The 12,894-nt window shown below is 31.3% G+C and overlaps 1 protein-coding gene across 3 annotated transcripts in view; it reads right to left on the reverse strand.

The window, feature by feature from the left end:
* Nucleotides 1-12,894, reverse strand: part of GABRA5 (gamma-aminobutyric acid type A receptor subunit alpha5) — a 110,437-nt gene that overhangs the window by 20,129 nt on the left and 77,414 nt on the right. For all 3 annotated transcript variants that reach the window (XM_031959098.1, XM_031959097.1, XM_031959096.1), the window contains exon 6: nt 11,933-12,015. In XM_031959098.1, the coding sequence (XP_031814958.1) occupies nt 11,933-12,015 (83 nt within the window). The remainder of the gene's footprint in view (nt 1-11,932; nt 12,016-12,894) is intronic.

Consider the following 12,894-nt stretch of genomic DNA (forward strand, 5'->3'; position numbering starts at 1 on the left):
TGGTGAAATTCCACAAGGAATGGCTTGCCAATTCTGATATAAATAATATTAGATACTTTTAAATAAGATTTGTGTCATTTCTACTTTCTGTAAATTTTACAGAATCCTCCTAAATTATGTAAAACAATGATATAAAGATATGGATTGTTTCCTATCCAAAATATATGTACCAAATTCTGTCCAAAAAGATTAATAAGTATTGAGACAGCAACCATGATGCTTCTATATAGTTAAGATGAGCTTCTTTAGCTCTTGGTTTCTTCTTGATCTGCTGAATTACTCATGATTCTATGACCCTTTCCATCTGCTGTCCTGTGTTCTTTCTCTTCCAAGTTCATCTATTCAAAAATATTGACACTCAGCGAAACCTATTTTTAGAACTCCCTCTGTGGAACAAGTTAATCCTAAATAGCAGTCATTTTTAATCACAACATACCTTTCAACCAGAGACAGGCTTCCTCAAAAATAGGGAAAGCATTAGGTTCTACAAATTTCTTCTCACCCATTCTTCCAGATATAATACAGGGAATCCCTCTAATTGGCTGACAAAAATCTTACTGAACACGTGGTTTCTTCTGGGGTCCCAAAAGATAAATAAGGGAAAGGAAATACATTTCAGATTTGGGAGGAGAATTTAAATTCAAGGGCTCTAAACCCAAAGCTTCTCTTTGGACCTGAGCAGCTGACTCAGCAACTACTAGGAAGTCTAGGGGAAAATGCATTCCTTTTGTGGCAAGTCATAGCCAATACCATCTTTAATTAAAAGCAAAACAACAGCAAAAAGAAAAAAGGAAGAAAAGGAAAGAAAGAAATACCCATTTACAGTCAACTAGGATTTATGCATTGAAAACTAAGGGACTAGGGGAAGAATGGGTCACTGTTTTTTGCTGTCCAGAATGCAGTGGAGGTATGGGAAACAGAAATATTCTCTACATTTCTGCTCTTTCATTTCGCCAATGAAAAAGAAAGCAAGTTTAATATAGAAAGGGAAAGAAGGGTGTGAGATACAGAGAATTAAAAAAAATAATACTTTTTTCCATGCTCAAAAAAATCTTTCCCATTTCACTTTCTTTAGATTTGTACAGGTATTTAAAAAAATATAAACCCTTAAGTTATACCATGAAACACAATCAAAGTAAGGCACCTCTCTTCTATTTTCCTTGTTCTTTATTGCACTGACTTGTCTAGTTGACTTAGTTTGTCCCTGATTATTACACTCTGTAAGTTTCCTTTTTGGTTCCCCTGAACTGCTCTTTACACATCTGGAATTTCAGGACAGTGATTTAAAGAATACTGTTTCTTGGACCTCAAATTTTCTAATCTACTTGATTTGTTGGACATGCCTTCCAATCTTCAGCATTAAATAAATCCTTCTTTCACTGTATTCCCCCTATTTCTGAGACAGAAAAGATTTCTAGACAAAGGATGAAATTTAGTTTCATTAAAAAGTCTATCTAACCTTATCAGGACCTTCAATGCTCAGAAACACTTTTATTCGTCCCTATTTAGCCAATTACTATTGATAGAATTGGTTATTTCAGGGTAAAGTGATGATTATACTAGGTTTGTAAAGTCATCAGGAAAAGAGGAAATTATATCCTGTAGTACTATAAAAACAAACTTTTAGATATGATTGTTGAGTAACCACAAGTAGTATTAAAAAAGACTATGCATCTTCTAAGACAGTATAGGACAGAAAAAGGCCAAATTTACAAGAGAGGTATCCTGCTTTGATTATGTTTGATGGTATAATTTAAAGGGTTATTTTTTTAAATACCTGTATAAATCTATAGATCTACTTTCCTTTTGAGACTATCAATTTTATTTATGTATATATGCATATATATGTACACATGTGTACATGCACAATCATATGTGTACATGTACAAAACTGTATATATATACATATATATATAAGATTGAAATTTTTCTCCTCATTAGATTGCAAGCTACTCAAGAGAAGGGATTTTTATTTTTTCCTCATTGCTTAGTACAGTACCTAGTATGTAGTAGCATTTAAAAAATGTTAGTTGCCTGCCTGATTGAATAATGATACAACCATTTCAGATTCTCAAGCTTAGAAACTGCTTTGGTTTTCTAAATTTTTACAAATCATATGCAATAGATTGGCAAGCTTTTTAAATTCTACTCCATCAATATATCTCAAAACTAAGCCTCTTTCTATTCACATGGTTACCTCCTAATTCAGCCCCTTATTACCTCTAGCATAGATGACTATAATTATCTTACTAATTTATGAACTTATTTCTCTTCTTCACAATCTATCCTTCACATTGTTACCAAAGTCATCTGACTAATGTGACACACAGAGAATTCATTCCTTTGCTCTGTTTCTACAAGTAGGTCTGAGAGCAGATCTTGGAGTCATGAGGACCTGAGCTCAAATTTGACCTCAGAGATTTATTAGCTGTATGATCCTCATCAAGTCACTTAACCCTGTTTTGCCTCAGTTTCCTCATCTGTAATATGATCTGGAGAAGGAAATTGTAAACTGCTCCATTTTCTCTGCCAAGAAAACCTAAAATAAGTTAAAGACGAGCCATACAAGACTAAATCCCCATAAAAATAGTAAGGCCCCTCTATATTGCATACCAAAAGAAAGAAAACAAAACAAACCCCTCTTTTCCCAAAACAATCCAACAACCTGACTTTCGATATGTTTTACAAACTGGTTCCAAACTATCTTTTCACCTTTATTTTGTACTATTCATTTTCATTCATTCTAAGTTTCAGGAAGACTGAATTGTACATTATCTGATCTCTTATTCTGAAATCTCCTGATTCAGTTATTTACATAAACTATTCCAAAAACCTGGAATGAATTCCTCTCAGTTCTCTGATTATTAAAATATTTGATCTTAGTGCTACATGGAAGAAATCTACTGTGAAGATCTTTTCAGTCAACCTAACTAGAAATTATCCTTAATCCTCGAATTACAAATACTACTATACTTGACTTTTTCAATGTATTTATTAATATTCTAATTTGTATTATAACTATCCCTCTGCACATCTTATTCTTCCCCTAAGAGTATATTGTTCCTAAAAGCAGCAATAATATAATCTTTTTTCTTTTCTTTTGTAAGATCCTAGAATGTTCCTTGCACACAATAAGTGTTTAATTAATGGTAATTAAATGTGCAATTAAATTGCTGTTTTATTCCTCTCTATAGAGTGCTTGTCATTTGGTGGATCTAATTCTTCATCAACTTACTCCTTAACCATTTCCATTCTATCTTTTATGCTCATCACTCTGATGAAGTCCTCTCTGGAAGGTTATTATTGACTTTCTAATGGCCATAATCTGTGTTAATTTTTAGCACCCATTCCTTTGTCTGAAAACTCTCAATTCTTCCTTAGCTTCTACAATACCTTATCTCCTTATTCTTCTAAAGATTTTAATGTTACTTCTGCCATTTAAAAAAAAATTCCTATATTCACTAGAATACCATACTCTTAAATTTTTGTCCACCCTCATAGTCAAGGAAATGTTGGTATTGTATAGGGGGAAAAAAGAAAAAAAAATCAGGTTCTTCTCCTCAAAATGTATAAACAAGAAGGAAAAAATTTAATGTTTATAATAAAATTATATTTTTGTACTTTGATTAATGTACAATGATAGAAATAATTTATTTTATTTTTCTTCATGTAATTGGTACAGCATTACAAATGTGGTTTAAGTTTTTTCTTCAGTATTCTAGATTTTAGAAGAGGATATTCAAAAAATTTTTTTTGAAAAGTTAACCTATGATTTTATATTATACAGAGGAGCTCAGTCTCAGAGAGATGACATGCTATTATAATATAAAAAAATGAAAAATAGCAAATGACTGATAAAAAGAGAATTATGAGGAGTCATAAAAGGGCAATACTTCTCTAAGGTTTGCTCAGTTTTACACACATTATCTTATGTGATGTAATCTTACAATAAGATTACTGAGGAATCTCATTAATAATAAGATTTCTAAAAGACAGACATACCTGAAGAAAAAAAAAAACCTAGGCAAGTAATTAATGAGTAGATAAACATTCTATAAATGATAGAAATGATAAAGCTCTGAAAGAATTGAGGATTTTATTCCTAAATACAATAACAACAACAAAAGTTATGTAAGATGAGGACAAGATGAATACCACATAAGGGACAAGATTTCTCCTGGGGATATATAAATTATAATAAAAATTCTCCTGTGTAATATTAGAATCTTTTCTCTAGAATATTAAGTAGTGTATAGTTTCTTTTGACAGAAAACTAAATACTCTTGTTAGCATATTCAAGTAGCAAGGTATATGTAAAAAAAATTACATTTCCTTTAATATTCAATTTAACTTGGGAGTAGAAAATAATCTTTAATTAAAATAACATTATATTTGTTTTTCTAAAGTTCCAACTTACCTTGAAAAGCATGTTGTCTTATAGCTTCTTTCAGAATCCGAATTCTATATCTTTTAGTCTTTAAACAACTGATTTGTGATATATTCTACAGTTTCAATAGGAGTGGGGTAGATAAAATTGACCTACAGTATTGAAAATGATGTATTCCTCATGTTTTGCTGACACTATTGGCAAGAGATACCTGTGAAAATTCTAGGAGACTTTGATAAAAGCTGTTCCTTCTTTTTTTTTTTTTTTTTTTTTTTAATGATGGAATCTATGGTAATGTAATCACTGTTACCCAAAGTCTTCTCTTGAGCTATTGTAAATGTCAAATATGTTACTGTCATGAGGTATTTTAATATGAACCCTGCTAAAAAAATGATTCTACAAGATACCTCTAAGAAAGTGTTAAATTTTATTATTGAATTAAATGTCCTGATATTTTCAGCAACAATTTGAATGCACATGTGAAATTTTTAAAATTTCATGCTCCTGATAGTGTTGACAATCTTTTAATGATTCTACAAGTTCCCAAAATGTAATTTCTTTTATAGGAAACAGAAAAAGTAAAAGATTTTATTAAGCTATGTGTTTAGGCTATAACAAGTGTCAGAGATATATTAATTTTCTGTTCATGACATTCTCTTTTAATTTCAATGGGCAGAAATTTTTCATAAAGATTTCAAGATGCTGGTTAGGTTATGTATAAATTTTCTATATGTCCCAAAACAACCATTTAATCTTCTCAGGTTCTGTGATGGAAAATACATTCAATTACTTACCAACTGCACTTGAACATGAAGTTATTCTGCCCATATTTTTCCACATTAATAGGATATGATTCTAGAATCCAGAAGAGTTATTTTTATGGGTATTAGTAAATAGGAAAAGGAAAAGCATTTGATCAATATGATTTCCCTTTTAGATGTAGAAACTACTCAAGAAATCAGTATATTATACAACTTTGGAACTCAAAAGATAAAATGCATCAATGAAGTCAACATGATATTGTAGAAGAAAAAGAGAGAAGCTGTATTTGGAGTAAGAAATCTTGAGATTCAATCTTTGTTTTTCCATTTACTAAATTGTGACAGTTGGCAGTATATTCTAGGTCCCGAATTTCCTTATTTATAAAATAAGGGGATTTGACTAAATAATCTCTAACAACTAGGCTCATTGTTTCCCACAGAAGAAACTTTGTTTTCTGCAGGAATTTTGTCTCTCCATGTCAATAAATTTCTTCTTTCCCAAATTAATATTTTGGCTGTCTTTGTTTCCTCCAAATTCCAACTAAAATCCTACCTTCTCAAGGTAGCCTTTCCTGATTTCTAGGCCTATAGTGAAGTTCAAACGTGATCATAGATATAAAGTATTTTTTAAACTATAAAATACTCTATGTGATAATGATGAGGATGAGGAGGATGAGGAGGAGGAGGAGAAGGAGGAAAAGGAGGAGAAGGAGGAGGAGGAGAAGGAGAAGGAGGAGGAGGAGAAGGAGAAGAAAGAAGAGGAGAAAGAGAAGGAGGAGGAGGAGGAGGAGGAGGAGAAGGAGGAGGAGGAGAAGGAGAAGGAGGAGGAGGAGAAGGAGAAGAAAGAAGAGGAGAAAGAGAAGGAAGAGAAGTCTCCTATTACTAGGCCTCTAGTCTGGTGATATCTTCATTCTCTGAGCCTTCCATTGAATTCAATGTTTAGAGAACTATATAAGAACAATCTTGTAATGTTTAACAACCCAGCAATCCAGAAACAAACATACTGCCCACACATTTTTAAACCTAATCTGCATCATTAAGAATTTCTAAAGTTTAGAAAATCAGCAAAACAATAAATTCATCTCTGATTTAGAACACTGTCATTTTTTAATTGTATAAATGCTCAATGTAAATATGCACACTGAAAATTTAGCAATCTCTCCTACTGATCAGCCTTTATGCAATCCCTTCCCTTTGTTGATTATCTCCACTTTAATTTATATTGTACATAATTGTTTTCACAGTTGTCTCTCCCATTAGATTGTGAGTTTTTCAAGAGCAAGGAATTTTTTTTTTGCCATTTTTTTTTTTGCATCCCTGTGCTTAGCACAATGCACTCCACTTTAATTTATATTGTACATAATTGTTTTCACAGTTGTCTCTCCCATTAGATTGTGAGTTTTTCAAGAGCAAGGAATTTTTTTTTGCCATTTTTTTTTTTGCATCCCTGTGCTTAGCACAATGCTAGGCATTAAATAAATGCTTAATAAATACTTATTCACTGATTTCAAGTTTTAAGTCTTTAAATCCATACATTAGAAAACACAATATTTTACCATAGATCTTAAAAGAAGTGGTTCCACTTCTACAGAAGGAAGAGTGTATTTTAATTTTCTCACTCTTAAGTGAATTCAACATAAAGATGCAGGATAATAATGTTATTGAAAACAGTTGAGTAAAGGCACCATACTAAAAAAATCCATGGTCCTTATTGTACAACTGCCAATATCTAAAATCAAATGAACCCTCAAAAAGTCAACTTAAGTATTAAATAAAAGGAGATCTGAAAAAATATGAAACAAAATACATAGTTTTGTCCCCATTGAATATAAGACATGGAGACAGAAGTAAATTCTGATGTTGTTTTGATTTATGAAAAATGGTAATACATAGACACAGTGGTAAAAAATGAGACAGTGTGACAATAATATGAATCAGGTTATAAAAGGATACCTATTATTAATGCTTGATATAAAAAGTGAATGCATCTGGATATGAAAGTAATGTAAAACTAGAATGTACTGATGGAAGAATAAATATGTGTTTCTGACATATAAAATCTTCTTAACCCCTTCTATGACATTCTTTGTTAGTCAGCATTTCTATTGACACAATCAGAAATACCTCTGAATTAGAAGTTCTGTCAAGGGAGAAAACAACATAATCATAGGACATAGAACATGGGATCACCAAACACACATTATGGGTAGAATTCAGAAAAAAGTAAGGTTTAAAAAGATGGAAGCCTAGATCTGAACAACATTCAACATTTGTCTGAGTAATATAGAAGGCAAGAAATATGTTGCTTTAAAAACAGTACACTTCACATCTATTCCAAAACACAGGAGTAAGAATTTTTGTGATTATTCAAAATTCCATAGTACTTCTATAGGCAAACCCAAGATATGTGAACATATTATGATTTATGGGTTGTCTACAAAATTGCTATGCAGAGATTGGATGGAAGTTACCCTAATAAACAATAAAATTAGGGTTTTTATGTGACAAACAAAACTATTTTGATAATTATATTTTAAAATAAATTATTTTCTTTAGATTTATGTGCACTAAATGCATTTAAACCCTTTATTCTGAGAAGGGATCCACAGACTGCACCAGATTGTAACACATACACACACAGAAAAATGATGACTAACTCCTGAACTAGAATAAGATGAGTCAGTCTAGAATTTAGTAATATGAGAACATGTAGTAATAGAATATTAAAAAAATTTTTTTTGAGACCTTCTGATTTAAAACATAGGTGGCAAAGAAAATAGAATGCTTTGGCTGGTGTCAGGAAGATATGAGTACAAATCCAGTTTCAGACACTTATTAGCCATGTACTGTTGGGGAAGTCACTTTATCCTGTTTGCCTCAGTTTTCTCATGTGCTTTAATATTCTATGTATAAAGAAGTGGCCAGAGATAATAATTTATTTGTAAATTTTTCCATGAATCACAGGTATCCCATTAGTTACTCTCTGATGTCTCAATAATTTAAATATTCTTTTCTATGTTTATAAAGAATCATAATATATAAGAATCATTGCTTTAATTACTTTCTTATTGTAAATCAATTCTTGCTTTCAATTTTATTATCTATTTTCAAAACTTGAAATTATCTATATTTATTTATATAATATAGTTCTAAGTTATTACCACTTACAAAGTTTTTCAAAGAAATCACTGAAATGTAACTAAGTTTTTTCAGTGGATCAGAGATTTCTATTTTATTCTTAATAGTCTTAATTATAATATTAAGTATAATTATTTAATTAATTAATAATTATTAAATTATTATTTTATTATTAATTAAATAATATTAAAGTGCTAAAGTATCCTAATATATAGACCAATGAGAAATTTCTCATAAAAATTTTGGAGCATATTTATATTTATATATATATAATATACATATATAGATAATTGTATGTATATATACAATTATATACAAATATATACAATTAAAATTAAAATGTGGTAGAAAAACATACTACTACTCATACTGAATGTTACTTCCAAATAGTTCTGTTATCATTGTTAAATAATTCCTTGAAGACATATTACTGTGTTTTTATAGACTCTCTAAATATAAAGTAAGGTATCAATACAACTAGAAATATATCCTATATATCCTGATCCCAAGTCCAAAGCTCCCTCTATGATACCAGTGAATATATCTAATTCTTTTTTGCCATATTTTAGAAAATTTCAAATTAAATTATAACATTCACAATCAATCACTCCCACTTGATGTAAGGTTATGACCATTTCCAAATAAGGAGAAATTTTCTAATAATGTGGCAATGCGACTAAGTCACGGGTAGCCTTAGAGCAGGGGAAAAGGCAAGCCTAAAAAAAAAGACATTAGTTAGAAAAAAAGAGCCTTTCCCTAATCAATCCCTCTATAGGTGAAGAGATTTTTTTTTCTTCCTCAAATCTTCCCATTGAATCATATCTAGAAATTTACTTTGCACATTGTACTTTCTTTCCCATTTTAGTTCAACAGATTATGTTTTATAACAATTTAAATCCAGTTTTGCACATAATCTACTCTAACAAGGCTGTACGTAGCTATACCTCCTTTATGAAGCATGTTCTGAGAGAGAAGGATTGCTTTTCAGTTTGTCTTATGAGAGTTTGTCTGATTCTTTCCTTTGCTTCTAATTCTCTTCATCTTGTTTTATACTTGACCATACATACCTGACCTATGCATTTTCTCTTTCCCCCATCTCTAGAAGAATATAAACACTTGAAAGACTGATAAAACAATATAACAGCAAAACCTTTGTATTCCTTAAAATAGCAGTGTGGTGTAATGGTTGGAGAAAGGGTCTTGTATTCAGGAAAACCAGGGTTCAAGTTCTGCCTCTCTTACCCATAATGGCTGAGTGACCTTCAATAAGTTACTTAATTTCTCCCTGTCCCAGAAATTCACTAAAGCTATGAACTAAAGAAATCACCAATCTTTATTGATAGCATTTTTGTTATAAAGTCCTCATAGCTATAAAATCATGTATGCAAAGCCTCTCTCATTCTTTATATCTGGTAGAGTCCTTTGCATATAAAAATATTTAATACACATTTGTTAATTTAATTAATGATACCATCTCCTTTATCTATGATGAATTGCATATATTGATTGACAAATATTAGTTGTCATTGAATAAGTACTTAAACCTGAGAAATGTCTATTTAGGTTCAACCCTAGTTGTTGATTTTAAAAATCTATACTAATGCTCAGATCTATAGAAAATGACTACAGAAAGTGAAAGGCAGGCAAAGATGATCTCAAGAATAGTTTTGAGTTTTTAATTCCATGTAAGGTATAACAGACTTCCACCAAGAAGAGCCTGAAATTAACTTCCTCAGTGTGCAAGCCTACTAAAACATTACAAAAAAGTAACAATAATAATAACAACCAAAAAAAAAAAAACCCTAATTCCCATAAGATATTTATATTGTTCTGAAATAAGAGGTGGCCTCCAGACTCAGAGCAATGCCACAGCTCTGTTCCAAACTATTTTAGACCTCTCACTGGTTTAGTATTAAAATATTTAAAAGCAGTGTGATGAAATAGAAAGACCATTGAACTTAAAGTCTGAAGACTTAAGTTGAAGAGAATTATTTAACCAGTTGCCTTCTATGAAATGAGGATCTTATCTCTTCTCTATCTTTTTAGGTTATTGTAAGACAGAGTTGTAGGAAAGTATGTTTTTCAAAGTACTAGGCAGATTTAAGATACATTGTCTTGCACATTTAGACACTCAGCCAAATGTTTTTTGGATAAATAAATGAGAGTCCAAATATATGAACAGGAAGGTATAAGTGAGCAAATTCTTATTTATCTTCTACTATATTTAATATAAAAAAAATCAAGTCCACCTGAATGTTATAGGGAAACCTACTGAGATTAGAGCCATAGCATAAAGAATGAGATTATAAATAAATTCGAGGAACATAGGATAGTTTATTTCTCAGACTTGTGGAGGAGGAAGAAATTTGTAACCAAAGATGAATTAGAGATCATTATTGATCACAAAATAGAAAATTTTGATTATATCAAATTAAAAAGCCTTTGTACATACAAAACCAATGCAAACAAAATTAGAAGGGAAGCACCAAACTGGGAAAACATTTTCACAGTTAAAAGTTCTGATAAAGGCCTCATTTCCAAAATATATAGAGAGACTCTAATTTGTAAGAAATCAAGCCATTCTCCAATTGATAAGTGATCAAAGGATATGAACAGACAATTTTCAGATGATGAAATTGAAACTATTTCCACTCATATGAAAGAGTGTTCCAAATCATTATTGATCAGAGAAATGCAAATTAAGACAACTCTGAGATACCACTACATACCTGTCAGATTGGCTAAGATGAATTTGATGATGAATTTTGGAGAGGATGCAGGAAAAATGGGACACTGATGCATTGTTGGTTGAGTTGTTAATGAATGCAACCATTCTAGAGAGCAATCTGGAATTATGCCCCAAAAGTTATCAAACTGTGCATACCCTTCGATCCAGAAGTGCTACTACTGGGTTGATACCCCAAAGAGATACTAAAGAAGGGAAAGAGACCTATATGTGCCAAAATGTTTGTGGCAGCCCTGTTTGTAGTGGCTAGAAACTGGAAAATGAATGGATGCTCAGCAATTAGAGAATGGCTGGGTAAATTGTGGTATATGAATGTTATGGAATATTATTGTTCTGTAAGAAATGACGAGGAAGATGAATACAGAGAGGCTTGGAGAGACTTACATGAACTGATGCTAAGTGAAATGAGCAGAACCAGGAGATCATTATTATATACCTCAACAACGACACTGTATGAGGATGTTTTCTGATGGAAGTGGATTTCTTCAACAAAGAGAAGATCTAACTCAGTTCCAATTGATCAATAATGGACAGAAACAGCTACACCCAGCGAAAGAACACTGGGAAATGAATGCAAACTGTTTGCATTTTTGTTTTTCTTCCCAGGTTATTTTAACCTTCTGAATCCAATTCTTCCTGTGCAACAAGAGAACTATTCAGTTCTGCACACATATATTGTTTCTAGGATATACTGTGACATATTTAACATGTATAGGACTGCTTGCCATTTAGGGGAGGGGATGGATGGAGGGAGGGGAAAAGTCAGAACAGAAATGAGTGGAAGGGATAATGTTGTAAAACATCACCCAGGCATGGGTTCTGTCAATAAAAAGTTATAATTATTAAAAAAAAAAGAGAGAGAGATTAGGGCCATAGTTTTTACTTGCAAAAAGAACTTACAGCTTCCAAATTTGAGAGGACAAGCATGTGCATCCATTGGGAAGTCTTCAAGTTGCATGGGACATTCAGCAGAGATGGTCAATCTAAAACAATAAAAACAAAAACAAATGAAAAAAATTAATTACCAAATAATGTTTAGGAATTATTCTCTCTGGATTTTGCAGTATAGTAATTAATGTTCATTATCTCACAACTTCCATAGTAATCATCTTTAACCAAGATTTTCCAAATGATTTGGTGGTAATGCCTTATGTAATTGGAAATCTGGTGAAATAGAGAAATTAGGATCAAAAGACCTAATTTACATTTGCATCATCAACTAACAGTGTGACTGGACAAATCATTTAGCCTCAGTAACCTCATCTGTAAAGTGGGATGATAATTATTTTTTAATGCAATTTTTCTGGCTCTCTCCCTGTCTGCCTAATTTCCTCCTCATTTCTTCTCTGAATTCCTCCAATACCCAACTCAAATTCTATCTTCTGCAGGAGAACGTCCACAATCTTCTTTAATGTTAGTGCTTTTGCTCTGATATCTCCAATGAATTTTTCAATTTTTTGTCAATATTGGTATTTGCATGTTGTCTATATCTATTGGAATGAGCTCCTTGACAACAGAGATTATTTTTGCCTTTCTTCATACATTCAGCACTGAGCATAGTGCCTAGCATATCTTAAATGTTATCAAATGCTTCTTGACACTATCAATTTTGGGGAAGGGATTAAATGAGATTATCTATGTTAATTTATAAAATGTTGTATAAATGTTATATTATTCATAAAATAATCTGATACCTTTGCTCTTCATGTTGTTTCTTCCAACCACACCTCCACCAAAATTGCCTGATATTTGATTTGGAAAGGGATGATTTAAATGTGTGTATATGTATGTATGTTAAAATACAAAACCAGATTTAAAAAAAATAAATTTTATTACTAACTTTTGATTTTAAATCATCTGTA

The sequence above is a fragment of the Sarcophilus harrisii genome, chromosome 3 (assembly GCF_902635505.1).
Source record: "Sarcophilus harrisii chromosome 3, mSarHar1.11, whole genome shotgun sequence".
Classification (NCBI taxonomy): domain Eukaryota; kingdom Metazoa; phylum Chordata; class Mammalia; order Dasyuromorphia; family Dasyuridae; genus Sarcophilus; species Sarcophilus harrisii.